General features: G+C 38.5%; 1 protein-coding gene across 3 annotated transcripts in view; it reads left to right on the top strand.

Moving 5' to 3' along the window:
- The window catches only part of LOC133749904 (ubiquitin-conjugating enzyme E2 E2), a 389,174-nt gene that overhangs the window by 3,903 nt on the left and 368,498 nt on the right, over positions 1–16,773 (top strand). For all 3 annotated transcript variants that reach the window (XM_062179274.1, XM_062179282.1, XM_062179288.1), the window contains exons 2-3: positions 2,278–2,461; positions 13,326–13,376. In XM_062179274.1, the coding sequence (XP_062035258.1) occupies positions 2,286–2,461; positions 13,326–13,376 (227 nt within the window). In that variant the 5' untranslated portion in view covers positions 2,278–2,285. The remainder of the gene's footprint in view (positions 1–2,277; positions 2,462–13,325; positions 13,377–16,773) is intronic.

A 16,773-nucleotide genomic window follows, 5' to 3' on the forward strand; every position in this document is an offset into this window, starting at 1 on the left:
TAGTAATGAAAAACTGTGTGAGAGATATCTTTTACCTGTCCTATACCTACATCCAATCATAAAAGCAAATTTTATTTCACATCTTGATTTGATTAAGGGGTGGTAAGAAGTATCCTTTTCAGGGCCAGCATTGTGGGGTAATGGTCAAGCTACTGCCTGGTACACCAGCATCCCATATGGGTGCTGATTTGAGCCCTGGCTGCTCCACTTCCTATCCAGCTCCCTGCTGGTGGCCTGGGAAAAGTGCTTGGGCCCCTGCCACCCATGTTGGAGACCTGGATGAAGCTCCTGGCTTCCGCTTGGTCCAGCCTTAGCTGACCAAAAAAAACCTCAAAAACAAATGAAACAAAAAGTATCCTTTTCAAAAGGAATTTTGTTCTGTTTATTGTGTTTTGGTAAAGGTGTATTTTGTGGTGTTGATGGTGCTTCTTAAAACATAGGCAGTTTGTTTTTTAAGGCAGTGTTGAGAAGATAGCTGTAGGGAGTCCAGGTGATCGTGAGGTGACTGCGCCATGGTGGACACAAGGCCCTATAGAATCTCAGAGCATCCCTTTTGCTAGGGTAGTTCTGGATTTGTCACAACAAACAGCTAGTAGGATTGTAAGGGAGGTCATAGTAATCAAGAGCAGCAATTGATTATGATAGAAAGACACTGAGGGGAGGGAGGATAGTCCTTTAACTTACCAGGATTTTTTTCTTTTCTTTTTTTGTCTCTGCTATCTAGGTTATAAAAGCTGCCTAGGTACCAATGTATTGAAGAAATTTAGTTGATAATCAGAGTTGCTTGGAGAACATGAACTTAGAGCAAAGGGAATTTGAAAACCTTGAGGGACATTTCATCCAGACTGTGGGGAAAAAAGGAGTCCTTCGTTGTCTGAATACTGTCACCCTCCCTTGTGAAACATGATTGCTTTATATGCTTGAATCAGTGCTGACGCTGTCCTGTGGTTCAGGCTGTGTTTAGATCATGCAGGCCTCTGTTCTTAGGCTATCATGAAGGTTACTTAAACTGTCTGCTAGAGGATTCTTAACCTGAGTTCAGCCCTGAGGATGTATTGATTGGATGTGGATGTGAAAGTAGCCCTTATTTCTCTGTATCTGTGGATTTGTGCTAACCTCTGTTGTGGCACTTAGCAAGCTGGCTTACCTTGTAGTTAAAAATTCTCACAGTTGTGGGGCTAACAGGCTTACCACAGTGCCTGGTATAGCAAGTGGGCCTGTGTCCTTTTTTCCCTCCTTCCCTTCTCTTATTCTTTTTAAAATAATCTCTTTATTAAGATATAATTCATGTATTATACGCTTCATCCTTTAAAAATGTTTAACTCAGGCTTCGGGGGGCCAATGTTGTGGCACAGTGGGTTAAGTAAGCTGCCATTTCCAAAGCTGGCATCCAGTAATGGAGTGCTGGTTCTAGGCTCTGCAGGGCTGCTCTACTTCCAATCCAGCTCCCTGCTGTGGTGCCTGGGAAGGCAGTGGAAGATGGGCTAAGTACCTGGGCCCCTGCTACCCACGTGGGAGACTCTGTTGGAGTTCCTGGCCCAGCTCCTGCCATTTGGGGGAGTGAATCAGCAGACGGAAGATCTTGTTCTATCTCCGTATTTCCTTCTTTGTCTGTTACTTGGCCTTTTAAATAAATGAATAATTCTTTTTTTTTCTAAAAAAAAAAAAAAAAACCCCTTGTTTTTGCTGTATTGACAGTTTTGCAATATCACCGTTATCTAATTTAAAGGCATTTTTATCACCCAACCTGTATTCATTAGCAGGTAGTCTGCATTTTCCCCTCATTCCTAGCCCTTTTTCTATGTCTTCGTGGATTTGCCTATTCTGGATAGTTCATAGAAATGGAAACATACAAACTGTGGTCATTTGTACCTGGCTTTTTTGATTTGTATGATAATTCAAGGTTCATCTGTATTGCTATGGATACTGTACACCATTCCTTTTTAATGGCTAAATAGTAATCCATTATGGGTCTTACCACATTTGTGTTTCCATTTGTCAGTGGACATTTGAATTATTTTTTATGTTTTGGCTATTGTAATGATGCTATGAACATTTTGTGTATGAAATTTGCATTTTCATTTCTTAGTACATTTTGAATGGATGAAAGAAAAGTTTTGGTAACTCCTAGCATTGTTTGTTTTGTAAATGACTGACTGAATCTATTTTATGTTGCATTTTACTTGTTTTATTTTTTAGGCTCGTTTTCTTTTGTGGAAGTACCTTACAATAGTCTTCCCCACAACTGAATAAATAATATTTGCTTCTTTAATCCAGGATCTAAAATGTCCACTGAGGCACAAAGAGTTGATGACAGTCCAAGCACTAGTGGAGGAAGTTCTGATGGAGACCAGCGTGAAAGTGTTCAGCAAGAACCGGAACGAGAGCAAGTGCAGCCCAAGAAGAAGGAGGGAAAAATATCCAGCAAGACGGCTGCTAAATTGTCGACGAGTGCTAAAAGGTACCTCGGTTGTTGCAGCTTTTTAGTTTTGGTGTCATTTTATCCTCTTAACTTCTGCTTTTCTGATGTGTTTAGTCATTTTTTCTGAGATGTGGGCCATGGATTTTTCTTTCCCCTTTAAGGTGACCTCTTTTAGGTGGCTTTAATTTTAGGGAACTTTTTGGTACTTAAGTCAGTTAAGTGGTATGTCAGATTCATAAAATAAACATATATTGTTAGAGAGGCCTGGACAGACATGCTTGTAAATGTATGATGGTTTACTTTTATGGTTAATTGATCGTTAACACTTTTTTTCTGTTTAGTAGCAAAGACTAGAGATTAGGAATCTGTTTTAATGGTGGTGGAGTGATACTTTATTTTCTGTTACTTTCTCTTGGTTAAGTTAGAAGTGCTGAAATTATTAACAAGTGCATCTTGGTTTCATTACCTGATCAGACTTGATACAGATTTTTTTTTATTTCCCTAGAGAATAAGTCTGAAAAGTAGGTACTGAAATGATTCTCTGTTCCACATCAGTCTCTTGTGATGATTGGCATATCTTTGGCTTTAGAGGGAATCTGCTTTGATGTTGCTACGTATGGAATATTTTTTGGAGAATAATTTAAAAGGTAAATTTAGTAGTCTCCCCTGATCTTCTGTTTTACTACTTTTTAAAAATATCAGTTGGAAGTATAAATAAAACCAGTCTGTAGGTGTTATTTAGCTGTCTTCCTGTATGTGAGTTTCAGCATAGTGGGGTGTGTGGATGTTGAGTGATATTGTCCGTGTTATTGGATGCTCTGGGTTGGAAGAAACTCCTTTCCCAAAGATCACAATTCATGTGAGCTAGTAGACCTTGTTTCCCTGTGGCTTGGTCAGTCCATAGGATGGGGAGGAACCCCCTCAGGCCTCCCGATGAGAGGTGTTGGAGTGATGGCGAGTGGTCAGCAATCCATTCCAGGGTATTTAGGGTTTAGGTAACCCTTCTAAGAATTGTGTTGCTGATTCTTGACCTCTGTTGAAGGAGATGTCTGAGAGTCAGAGAGCCTTGAACTTTAGACCATCAAAACCTCCACCCTGGAATGTGCTAGGATGGGAAAAAGGGTTCAGTTTATTTTTGCTATCATGTCTCAAGTCCATGGGACTCAGGTGCCTAATCTTTCTACTGCCTGACCGAAACACCGAATACCCGGTTGTGGAGAAGTGGGAATGCAGTTAGAATGGATGAGAATGCCGGCGAATGGGGAAAATACGCCATTTAGGGGGAAAAAATGGAGGTTGAGGCAAATGGGTAAGACGTTCAAGTGCATCCACGTATGTGAGGAAACGCTAACCCAGTCCTCAGCTTCTGAGGGTCTCCACAGGCCCTCTTCTGTTTGTCAGAAAAGGGGGAAGGGTGGGCTAGCCAGACCCTGAGAAGTGGGGTTCTGCTGGGCCTGTGGGCTCACTCCTAGCTGGTTAGCAGCTTGGTGAGGCCCTTCCTTTCCCCCAGGCTTGGAGCACAACTACAAAATAGCTGAAAATCATATTTTTGGGGGATGTATCAGAGACCAAGTTGTGCTTTTGAAAGAAGGTGTACTGTTTAGTGCGTGGATGAGAAGTTTTCTTGGACAGTACAGATTATATATTTAACCTCAGTGATGTTTTCCTCCTTTTAAAATAGGGGCTAAAACCGAGATTACAGATGGCGTTATGTGGAAGTCCAGTATTGTGCTCAGTTGGCACAGTGGGATCATTGAATTTGGTGATAGGAAGGAGTGTCCTTTGACTTGCTTCCTGGCTGAAGGAATCCTTTTGTTGAAAAATTAATTCTTATGAATTTGTGGCTTTTAAGTTGTAATTTAGAAACTTCCTCTGTGAGATCTTCAGGTGGTTTATGGGTGACAGTGTATGAAGTGACTAATTATTTACTATTTATTTTTTAATATAAAATGCTACTTAATTGCTAATTTCTGAAAAGCATTTTATTTTTATTTGAAAGGTACATACACCTGTATACACACACACACACACACTCACACAGAGACAGAGAACTTCCATGTGCTGCTTCACCTTGCAAATGCTTGCCAACTACCAGGGTGCAGCTAGACAGAAACCCAGGAGCCCTGAATTTAGTCTGGGTATCCCACCTGGATGCCAGGGACCTAAGTACTTAGCCATTACCTGCTGCCTCCCAGGGTATGCATTAGTGGGAAGCTAGACTAGGAAAACTGGATTAGAAGTGGAGCACCCAGGACTTGAAGTAGCTACTCTGATACGAGATGTGGGTATCCCAAGTGGCGATTTCACTGCTGCAGGGAACGCCTAGTACTGATTTTTTAATTAAAAGAAAAAAGGAACATCATTCTTTCTTCTCTTCCTTCCCCTTCTTCAGTTGATAGTGAAATTAGCTGATTGTTTTCCATCTCAGCTTAAGTTCTGAGAACTTAGAAGAAATTGGAAATCATGAGGAAAAGGGACATTGTGCTTTTTATTGGACACACAATTCAATACTGTTCTCGGACTTGTTTTTGGTTTTAGACTTTATGGTTTTGTTAGGTTGAAAGGTACATTCTGGTATAGTCCTTCAGCATATGGACACATCTAAATTTGTTTTCCAGATGAGAATGAAGGAGTACTGTTTATAATCTTTTGTTACTATATTTTCTTGATTTTTTTCATCATTAAATTCACAGTGTTTAGCATATTAGGTTGAGTGTTTATTTACTAGTTGCCTTAGAATTCTGAGTTTACTGTAGGAATTGGATTTTCCGTGGATGTTAGGATCTCAGGATTCAAACTTAAAAGTAGTTTCAAAATAAAATTTTAATTTACATTTTTAATGGTAATCCATTTTTATTCAGCTGAGAACTCTTTCTCAAATAGTGTCATTTTATGAGATAACCAGTACCAGTGAAGAGTTTGAACTCTAGAGACAGGGTCTAGGTTTATTGAATAGAGATTCCAGTATTTAGTAGCTCTGTGATGGTAGGTGTATAATTTAACGTTGAAGTCTTGGCCTCTTTTTTTGGTAAAATGGTACCCTTTTCACAGGGCTGTTGTGAGAACTAAGTGTGATAAAGCATTTATGTGCCTCATATAGTAGCCCCTCACTTAGACTTTGTGCTAGTTAAAATCTACAGTGGGGACTGGCGTGGTGGCATAACGGGTTAAGCCACTGCCTGCTATGCCGGCATCCCATGTGGGTGCTGGAAGTCTCCAATCATATTTTTCAAATCCAGTTGAGTAAAAGAAGTGTATGTTAGCCTAAGAGGACTTAATGCTGTTGTTAAACTAGAAATAATCAGGTACTGTAATTAAATACATTTTATAGTAACTTAGGAAAAATGTTTTGCACATAGTAGGAGCTCAATTACTCTGTGAAATATGCTGTAATTGTAGAATTAATTTGGTGTGGAAATATGTTTTCCTAAAATTTTATTTTTGAGGTATTACATAGTAGCGATGTATGATGCAGAAAACACTTGAGTACATAAGCAATAGTATAAATTAACTTTTGTCATTTTTTAGAGTAAGGATACTTACATCTTTGATGCACTTTTGCTTTCTTTGGCACGAATTTGGTTCTTTAAAACAGGGCATGCTCATATCATAGCCTGTTCTCTTGTTATATGTACATAGTTGGACTCTGTCTGCAGTGATAAATTTAGATGATTTTGATAAAATTGACTAGTCAGTTCAAGTTCAGTAATACATCAATTTTGAGATCTTCATTGAATTGATTATGCTTTATCTTTCATGTCTTGACACATCTATAAATATGAATTTTAAATCACATTTATTTCAGATTAACTTTGATCAGAGTAGGCATTGTGCTTTTTATTGGACACACAGTTCAATATGGTTCTTGGACTAGTGTTTGGTTTTAGACTTTATAGTTTTGTTAGATTGAAAGGTAAATTCTGGTATAATCTTTCAGCATATAGGCATATCTAAATTTGTTTTCCAGGTGAGAATGAAGGAGTACTGTTTATAATCTTTTGTTACTATATTTTCTTGATTCTAAATGTACATTTTATTTATTTTAAAAAATACAGTTGCTTTTTATTTATTTAAAAATTTATTTATTTATCTGAGAGACAAAGACAGCTTTATTCCCTAAATGTTTGCAGTAGCCAGCACTAGGCTGGGCTGAAGCCAGGAGCCAGGAGCTCAGTCCAGATCTCCTGCATGGGTGTCAGGTACCCATTACTTGAGCCAAAACTTGCTGCCTCCCGGTTTGCACACTGCCAGTAAGCTGGAGTCAGGAGCTAGAATCAGACCCAGTATTGAACCCGAGTACTCTGATATGGGACCCTAGTGTTATTCTAGGCCAAGCACCTACCCATAAATGTACATTTTAAAAACATTTTTAGATTTGAAAGGCACACAGGATAGACAGAGGCAGAAATCTTCCATACCCTGGTTCCCCCCAGAAATGTTCACAGTAGCCAAGTCTGGGCCAGGCTGAAACCAGCAGCCGGTTAACTCAATCAGGGACTTCTACATGGCAGCAGGGACCCAGGTACTTGAGCCCTCACTGCTGCCTCCCAGGGTGCTCATTAGCAGGAAGCTGGCATGGTAAACAGCGCTGGGATTTGAACTCAGGCACTCTAATGTGGGATGCCTGTGTCTCAATCTGCATCTTTTTTTTTTTTAATTTTTTTTATTTTTTTATTTTTGACAGGCAGAGTGGACAGTGAGAGAGAGAGAGAGACAGAGAGAAAGGTCTTCCTTTTGCCGTTGGTTCACCCTCCAATGGCCGCCGTGGTAGCGCGCTGTGGCCGGCGCACCGCGCTGTTCCGATGGCAGGAGCCAGGTGCTTCTCCTGGTCTCCCATGGGGTGCAGGGCCCAAGGACTTGGGCCATCCTCCACTGCACTCCCTGGCCACAGCAGAGAGCTGGCCTGGAAGAGGGGCAACCGGGACAGGACCGGTGCCCCGACCGGGACTAGAACCCGGTGTGCTGGCGCCGCAAGGCGGAGGATTAGCCTGTTGAGCCACGGCACCGGCCTCAATCTGCATCTTAATTGCTGTGCCAAACACCTGCCCTGATTTGTAAAATTTTTAACCTTGTGAAGTCAGGAAGTGTTTTATAATTGTTATATACTTTTGTTTTATTGATGATGTGTCTTAAAATCAATAGTTGATTGATTGGAGTCTTATGCATAGTACATATGACCATTTATTTGCAATGGCAGTGTATTTTGCAGGGACTGCACTGATATTTAAAAACTTTTCATCATTAGTTGCATGTTTTTTGAGAATGAGTTCATTTTAGAATGTTTTGGCCAATTGATTCAATTGGTTAGAAAAGGAATTCTTAGGTGACTGAGAAGTGCAGACTGTAGGGGAGTCTAGAAAGTCCCAAAGTGTGATGGAGGGTTTTTATTTATTTATTTTTTTTCGTAACTACTAAGAAATAACCTTTGTAAGTCTCCATGTCCACATATCCATATCCTTCTTGACCCTGAGTGAGTTACTGAATTTTCTTTAAGCCAAGATGTATGTTCATGTGTGTATTTTAAGTGTACATATACAGTGCTTTTACTTTCTGCAGAACCATTAGTCCAGGATGTTGGTTTTAAAATGAGTGCTTGGGGCCAAGCATTTGACCCACACACCATACCAAAGTGCCTGGGCTCATTTCTTGGCTCTGGCTTCTGACTCCTGCTTCTCCCCAGTACCTACGCTGGGAGGCAGCAGTGATAACACAAGGCGTTGGGTCCCTCACACTCAAATGGGAGACCTGGATTGGGTTCTTGGCTCCTGGCTGCGGGCCCTGGCCTGGCCTGGCCTATCTCCTGCCATTGCAAGCATTTATGGAGTGAACCACTGGGTGAGAGTTCTCCTTGCCTGTCTATTTCCCTCTCAACTAAAAATGAATGCTTTCTGTCTTCTTCGATACCATCTTTTTCAGTTAAATTTCAATAAATATTGATTGTTAAGGTACTCCCCCACCCCTCCCCCGACCCCCATTTAAGCAAACAGTAGTCCCACACAGTGCTCTTCTTAGTATATGTAAGTTTTTCCTGGAGCAGTTAAAAGTGCTAGGTGAAGTCACACAAACTGAAATTCAGGTTGTATTTTGTTTCTGACTTGTCTTAGTAATTAACTATGTGTGTGCAGTTGCTGACTTCAGCATCACAGTAACCTAAGACGAGGCACTGTCTGGAAATTCAGGCAGTTGTCTAGTTGGTTTATATCTGAAATAGTTTTGTCTTAAACGTTCTGATAAGTGGAAAAGTCTTTTTGTTTGACTTAGCAAGATAATTGCCAGCCTTTGCCATAGTGGTGTAAATAGCCCTAGTTTACTTAAAGAAAAAAGCCTTTTATTTATTTGAAAGGCAAAGATAGCAGACTTAACACAGGCAGAGATCTTGTGTGTACTGGTTTGTTCCCCAGGTGACTGCAACAGTTAGAACTGGGCCACAAGCCTGGAGCTGGGAACTCATCCAGATTCTCCTACATGGGTGGCAGGGACCTAACTACTTGAGCTTTCACTTTGTGCCTCCCAAGGTGAGCATTAGCAGGAAACTGGAGTCCGAAACAGAACCGAAATGCAAACCTAGGCATTGTAATATGGGTTGTAGGTGCCCCAAGCAGTTGTCTTAACTGCTGTGCCAAACACCCATCTGGTTATCTTCCCTTTTAAATGAACACTGATAAAAGAGTATTACTTAGAAAATCCTGTGGGATTTGTTTAATTCACTTTTAATCATTTAAGATCATCATCTACATGTGGGAATTATTGATAATTTTTTCATTTTCCTACAACATAAGGAACAAGTGCCTGAAATCGCTACCTTCCTTATTTCACACACTGAGCCCAAGAAACTTAATACAAAACATGATCTTTTGAGATAGAACTGAATCGCTGTCATTAAAAACAGCAGGACATCTTGCAGTCATTTAAATGGCAATTCTTAGTGTAATCTTCTGTCAAGAGAAATACAACCATTCTAAGATAATAGTGTCTCAAAATATATTTTAATATATTGACCCATTGTTCAGTTTTGTTGAATTTATCAGTAAATTGCCTTTTGTATTGAGTAATATAATTTAGAATTATAGTTATCTGGAGGGGTTCAAATTCTGTCATAGAATTCCATGAACAGAAAAGTATGATTTTTCTTTTTCTTAAACCAAAAGGGGCAGTATGAGCATAAAAAGCAAGATTTGTTCTTTGAAAATCCCGAAGAAGTTCTTTTATGTTAAAAATAATTTTCTTTGACAGTTTAAGCATATTCTTTTGAATGCCTATTCTCTAGTTCTCTGAGTTTAAAAACAATTTCTGAAAGTTATTTATTTTTCTGGTAACAGATCAAGCAATACAGACTTTTTTTTTTTGATGGGAAGCAACAGTTTTTTGTGCAGTCTGCCCCCAACAGTCCCAATTCCATTTCCTTGAAGCAAACTCTTTGAGCTATCTTTGGATTTAGTCCTTCTGTTGATTTTTTGCATATCTCTAAATAATATCTTTGTTTCTTATTTGTTGAATTGTTAACTGAAATAATATCTTTTGACCCTCTGCTCTTAAATATGTGTTTAATTTGTTTATCCATTTCCTTCCTTCCAGTTAATGATAGTGATATTACAAAAAATTATTGGTTATCTTTATACACTAAAGAATATATTTAAGCCTCTGTTGCTTAAAATTTCAACAGCATTTCTCAATTGCTTACTTTGCAAAGTGGGATATTAATATTATTCTGTCTACTTATTACTGTCCCCGGTCTATTTTTAGCTGGTTTCTATTAGCTACACTTAATTTTTTATTTTTTGTATTCAAAGTTAATACCATTTACATTGTAGAAGTGCAACTGCAGTCTTTGCTGTTTTTGTCATGAACAAAAGATCAATACATTATTTATACTAAATATTTAATGCTATACCAAATAGCATATTAGGATTGGGTTTCCTGTGAATCCGATGTTGTAATCCCTGGGATACCCAGTGAGTCCTGTTTAGGCAAAATAGATCATAGCTCTTTTCTTTTCCCCTTAACATTTCTCTCTTGACAAAGTTATAATACATTTTTGCTTCTTACTTGATGAATGATTGATTTCTTTTTTTTTTTCCTTAAGGATTTTGTTTATTTATTTGTGAGGTAGAATACAGACAGTGAGAGGGAGAGACAGAGAGAAAGGTCTTCCATCTGCTGGTTCACTCCCCAAATGGCTGCAATGGCTGGAGCTGCGCTGATCCGAAGCCAGGAGCCAGGAGCTTCTTCTGGATCTCCTACGTGGGTGCAGGGGCCCAAGGACCTGAGCCATCTTCTACTGCTTTCCCAGGCCATAGTGGAGAGCTCGATGGGAAGAGGAGCAGCTGGGACTAGGACTGGCACCCATATAGGATGCCAGTGCCACAGGTGGAGGATTAACCTACTGCACCACAGTTCTGGCCCGTGAATGATTTCTTTTTAACAGCTTTTTATTTTTTCTTCTGGGTTTCTGATTTCTCTCCCCCACCTCACCCCCTTAAATTTTTACTGTTTATACACTCTGCAACCTGCTTATGTCTTTCTCAACCTGTTTGATTTACACTCATCATTGTCTTGCAGAAATAATGCTGAAATTTCTCATCCTTTTGTAACTACTCCCCTGTTTCTTTGTTTCCTTTCCCATTTTCTGTATCTCCCCCCTTCCCAGTTGGGGTCCTTGAATGGGTTGGAAATGAATGTGTATATGCTCAGTTTGCTATCTTTAACCTGGACCTACCCATTAAGTTTTGAACTACATTTTACACTTCTGTGTGAAATCCATACAAGTTGTTCTCCTGTATCTGTTCTTTGAGATGTGTCTCATTTAGTTACGGTCATATGACTTTGTATGAATATAAATACATCATAAAATCTATATTAGAAGGAAATTAAGGTTTGTTAAAGATAAAAATGATACAGAGTTTGTCCTAGTTAATGTCTTTATTTTATAGGACAGACGAGTTAGGCACAGAGAGAGAGCGCGTGCATGAGCAAGCGTGCACAGGTGGAAGTGGTATTTTTGCCCAAGGACTCAATTAATGGCATAGCAGAATTAAAATGAAAGTTTTTTGGCTTTCAGTTTATTAGTCTTGCTCTGATTCATAATACCTGCCCAACTTTAACTCACATGTTTAAAGAAGTGAAAATTACATTAGTAGCATGCAGCACACTGAGTAAGTTCGTTCCATTCCTATTGGAGGAGTCCTGTTTATTCTAGTAGCTCTGCTTGTTGTTTTCAAAAGACATAGAATGAAATTGTGTGAATATAAATGTTTTTATTCAGAGTCTTGTTAAGATATTTTAGTCAGTTATCATCAGAATACTATCACAATAATTACCAGAGACAGGCATCCAGCTGTTAATAATCTCATTTAAAAACCAAGGCAAAGGAAAATAAATGGTTTTGAGAATTTTTTAAACAAAGCCTAAGCTTAATAAGGCACGGATGATAGTTAAGAGATTGCTAAGTACAGTCTTAGAAAACAGTGTAGCACTGGCTGGCGCTGTGACGTAGTGGGTAAAGCCGCCTCCTGCAGTGCTGGCATCCCATAAGGGCGCTGGTTTGAGTCCCGGCTGGTTCACTTCCAATCCAGCTCTCTGCTATAGCCTGGGAAAGCAGTAGAAGATGGCCCAAGCCCTTTGGCCCCTGCACCCATGTGGGAGACCCGGAAGAAGCTACTGGCTCCTGGCTTCAGATTGGCGCAGCACCGGCCATTGCAGCCAGTGGGGGAGTGAACCAGCGGAGGAAAGACCTCTCTCTCTGCCTGTCCTTCTCTCTCTGTGTAACTCTTTCAAATAAGTAAGTCTTTAAAATAAAAAAAAAAGAGTATAGCACTGTTTGCCTTTGAATATGCACATAGCTTTCTGGATAGAGTTAAAAATATAGTAGAAAATAACACATGGGGAAGGAAGCAGACTTTAAACTTTCATCCCTCTTTGCATAAAGCTCATGCAATGACATGATGGTAATTATTCCTGTAATATTAGGATAGCTCTTGCTCAGAGGGTATGATGTCCAGCGTGAAAGCCCAACTTGCCTGTCACTTCGAGGCTTCAGGCAGGAATCCCTTGTGTATTTTGATAAAGTAGTTCTGGGAATTCATTCCTGAAACTACTATCAATTGACTGGATCAGTTTGCATGTAACTTCTTATCAGTTTTCCATCCTAGTTGAGGATTTTCTAGTAAAAATCAGGAGTTACATGGTTGCCCCTCTTCCAGGCCAGGTCTCTGCTGTGGCCAGGGAGTGCAGTGGAGGATGGCCCAAGTGCTTGGGCCCTGCACCCACATGGGAGACCAGGATAAACCCCTGGCTCCTGCCATCGGCCGCAGTGCGCCAGCCGTGGCGGCCATTGGAGGGTGAACCAACGGCAAAATAAGACCTTTCTCTCTGTCTCTTTTTCTCACTGTCCACTCTGCCTGTCAAAAAAAAAAAAAAAAAAAATCAGGAGTTAGAATAATCTATAGTGTTGCAGAAGCTTCCTATTTACCATTTTAAAAAACTGTGCTGCTGTATATTGTTTTAGTATTTCAAGTTTAAAAATGCACAAAAGGAAATAGTACTATTAAAGTATAACAGTCAAATGAAATGAGGTGGACATTTGACTTAGCAGTCACGATGCCCACATCCCACATCAGAGTACCTGGGTTTGATACTCAGCTCTGGCTCCTGACTCGAGCTTCCCGCTGATGTAGACCCTGGGAGGCAGTGGCAGGGGCTCAGGTAACTGGGTTCCTGAGTCTCAGCTTCAGCCTGGCCATTGCTGGTATTCTGGGAGTGACCAGCTAGCTGAGAGGAGGTGCTCGCTCTTCACATTCTCTCTGCCTCTCAGATAAGAAAGAGAGCGCTAAGGGGAGGGAGAGAGATTTTTTCATATTAAGAGTACAGACATTTTAATATAATGTTCTTTGTTTTTATTTTAAAGAATTCAGAAGGAACTTGCAGAAATTACATTGGACCCTCCTCCCAACTGTAGGTAAGTACGTAAGGATTTTAGTGTATCTTTTGCGGTGTGGTTGAACTCTTGGTCTGATGTGAAACTGTTATGGTAGTCTGCTTAATTAGTAAAACCCTCATTGTAGTTTAGACTTAACTGTGGAAGACAGTGTTTGTTGTCTTTGTGCAGAAACAGAATATTCAGGAACTGTGTTTGTGATGGTAGAATGGAGTTGCCCAAAGTAGTGTAATGCAGTAACAACATGATAAAATGACAGAGTAACAAATAGAATTTTTTTTCTGGCATAAGTGTTAGGGCCTTAAATGATTTTTTAAATTATGAAATAATAATGTGGTTAAAATACTTGCTATTTGATCACTATTCAGTTGTTGTTTTGTTGGAAATAGATTTTTTAAAAGTAAAGGAACATTAAACGTATGTCTTCTTGGTTTACATTATTTTTCATGACTGTTGGTTGTAACTGAGAATGCATGTTTTGAGGCTATCTTAAATATAAAACATACCTTTTATAAATACGTGCCCCCCTATTTTCTGGATGGTGCTTACTTAGAGGAAACCAGGTGCTTGCTTGGAGATGGTTAATGTTGTGCAAGTACATAGAGGAAGAAGAGAAAAATAGCTTTCTGTCTTACGTTGGATCTTGGGTCTGGTGCAGTATTTGGAAGATGACTGACTTTTTAAGGCATTTATTTTGGTTTTGATGTTAGGTTAGTGCTGGAACCAGGCCAACATGGAACTTTTATAATTTAAATTGATGTCTTATGTTGAAGGAGAAGGCAGATTAAATGAAAATGTTTCCAACATTGAATGGAAGTAGAATTTATTGTTTGGTGTGATTTCTGGTTTTGCTGACCTCATTTTAATGTGAAAAAATGTAACTATAAATATTAAAAAGTAAACATTTTGCAGATCATTATATTGATATTTATTGATATTTGGCTAGTTTAAAACTGTTTTGTGTAGGAAAAATTCTAATAAAGTTTATTATGTTGCATTCAGTCTAATACAGTTCTTTACACAAGAGTCATGTATAGTATATAAACTTGTAGTAAAAATGTTCAAAGAATGTTTCATTCAACTAGAACAACTATTTCTTTGTTAGGTAAAACTATATAACAGAAGACTTAATCACACTTAAGGCCATGTTATTATCGAAGCTGTTTCAGATGGCAGATTGTTGCTTAGCTCTTGGTGGCCAAGTCACGTAAATGGATTGATTTGTGAAAAAAACTCCAGTTTGAATTAAATCTAAAATCGCTTGATTCTTAGAATAGTATTTAATGGTCTGAATCTTTTTAAAATAAGCTATATTATATATTATTTTTATAGCTATGTAGACAACTGGATATTTTAAATGTGTGACTGTAATTGTTATTCTTCTTTGCCTAAGTTATGACAACAGATTATGGGCAAAATAAACTAATTACTTTGTTTTAATGAGTTTGAGGCCCATTTCTGATAAATGAAATCCACATATAATGTGATATAGATTGTTTCAACTTTACTATTGGGTATTTTATTTTCTAATACATTGAATAATTTAATTTAGCTTTCACTTACTACAGATAATAATTCATCTCCCATTAAACCAATATTGTAAACATGCATGAACACTTAGGAGACCGAGGAAAAGAATTACATCATGCTTACTATTTACATAAAGAAATAATTGAAGCATAGCTCTATTTAAAGTAAAAAAGCTTAAGTATAGTGTCATCTGCAATTTGGAGGTTTACTTTTTCATTGAACCATATTAAATAATGATACCATTACTGATTCAAACGTAGGTTCTTTATAGATAAAGCTAAACATGTATAATAGTTTTTCATTTTTAAATGTAGAAATCACATGTAATAAACCTTTCAGACAGTTTTAGGAAAGATATGTAGTTCAGTTGATTTCCTGGCTTATGGGAGTTTGCAAGGAAATCCCCCTGTGGTTTGAAGATTGGGCAGCCACTAACTGTGCCTTACAAGTTAAGTCTGCAGTACAGTGGCTTTGGCTCCTTTTGTTGATCCTAAAATAGTTGCTTGGATTGGGTCAGGCAGAGAGAAAGATCATTTACCTTTATACAATGCTTCCTTGGCAAGCAGGGGATCCTCTGTGCTATGGTTGATTGGTAAGTGGTGATTAGTTTTACATTTCCTGTGTGCCTGTGCTACTTCACCAAAATGTTTGGTATACTTGTTAAGTGGATTACTGTGGTCTTTGGATTGTTTGGTGTCAAATACTTCTATGTGGTTTATAGTAAATCTGCCCCTATATTTCAGTGAAAATGTGGTTATTATCTTCAGAAAGACAAGTTAGAGTGTAATTGTAGTTTGGCTTATTTTTGACTGAAGCTAATGCTTTGTGCTTTTGTGGTTGGTTTTTAAAAAGTTTTGTGCTGCCTTCCTGATGACTCTAATGAATTATTTGCAAAAATGAGCAAACTAAAGCTACCTTCCAAATAGAAAAAGCCAGAGTCCCTTCCTTAGCAAATCGTATTTGAGTTCAGAAGAAATCATTCCCTTCGTTCTCCCTTTGCCTCTTCCAGAACACATGTCTCTTAAAACCCTGCCTTCTTTTGGTTTCTTAGCTATCACAGCTAAAGATTATGTGTGAGGAAACATCTGTGGGTTTACCTGGTTAGGCAGAATGGAGGATTTAATTTATTGGTTAGCTGTGTGGGGGTGGGGGTGTTTCTCATTCCACTTAGAATGTGGTTTATCCTATTTTCTGGAACCTTAACAGACTAGTACCATCCAGGTCTGTGTGTCTATCAGATTAGAAATGGGACCTCTGAATTTTGGTGCGTCTCTGAAGTGGTGCCTGATTAAGCAACTCGTGTAATCAAAATGAACCATGTATTTAAGTAGTGTGCAAATCTGTCATTTGAATTATATCGGTAATATAAAATCTCCCTGAATTGCATCATTCAATGTAGATAGATATGTATATGTAAGGCATTTTTAGAGGAAGTTACTCTATGATAGTTTTCATTAATTTTTTTCAGATTTTGAATAAAAAATGTTTTGAAAGCATATCTACAAATGATTTCATAGATTGAATTATATGTTCTTCTAGGAAATGCATGCTTGTACATCTTTCAGTTTTCCTTTTTGTTGTCCTTGAATGAAATAAAAATGCAGTAATACAGTTTTATTTTTGAAGCTGGATTAAAATTTTCTTAATGGTGTTTTTCTACATTTTGGTTTACAGACCAAGTGTAATAATTTCTATTTAAAAAGTCACAGTGTCTGTAAACCCATAGGTACAGAAAATATACACTATTGGAGTGAAATTTTGTATATACTTAGAAGATTTCCTAGAAATAGTAGAATGTATTTTTGCTTGGCTGCAGCTCTTCTGTTGTATAACATAACTGACCCATGACATTTGTAAGGGCTCTATCCTGAGGTCTCTGCAGAACCAT

This window comes from Lepus europaeus, chromosome 2 (genome assembly GCF_033115175.1).
Source record: "Lepus europaeus isolate LE1 chromosome 2, mLepTim1.pri, whole genome shotgun sequence".
Taxonomy (NCBI): Eukaryota; Metazoa; Chordata; class Mammalia; order Lagomorpha; family Leporidae; genus Lepus; species Lepus europaeus.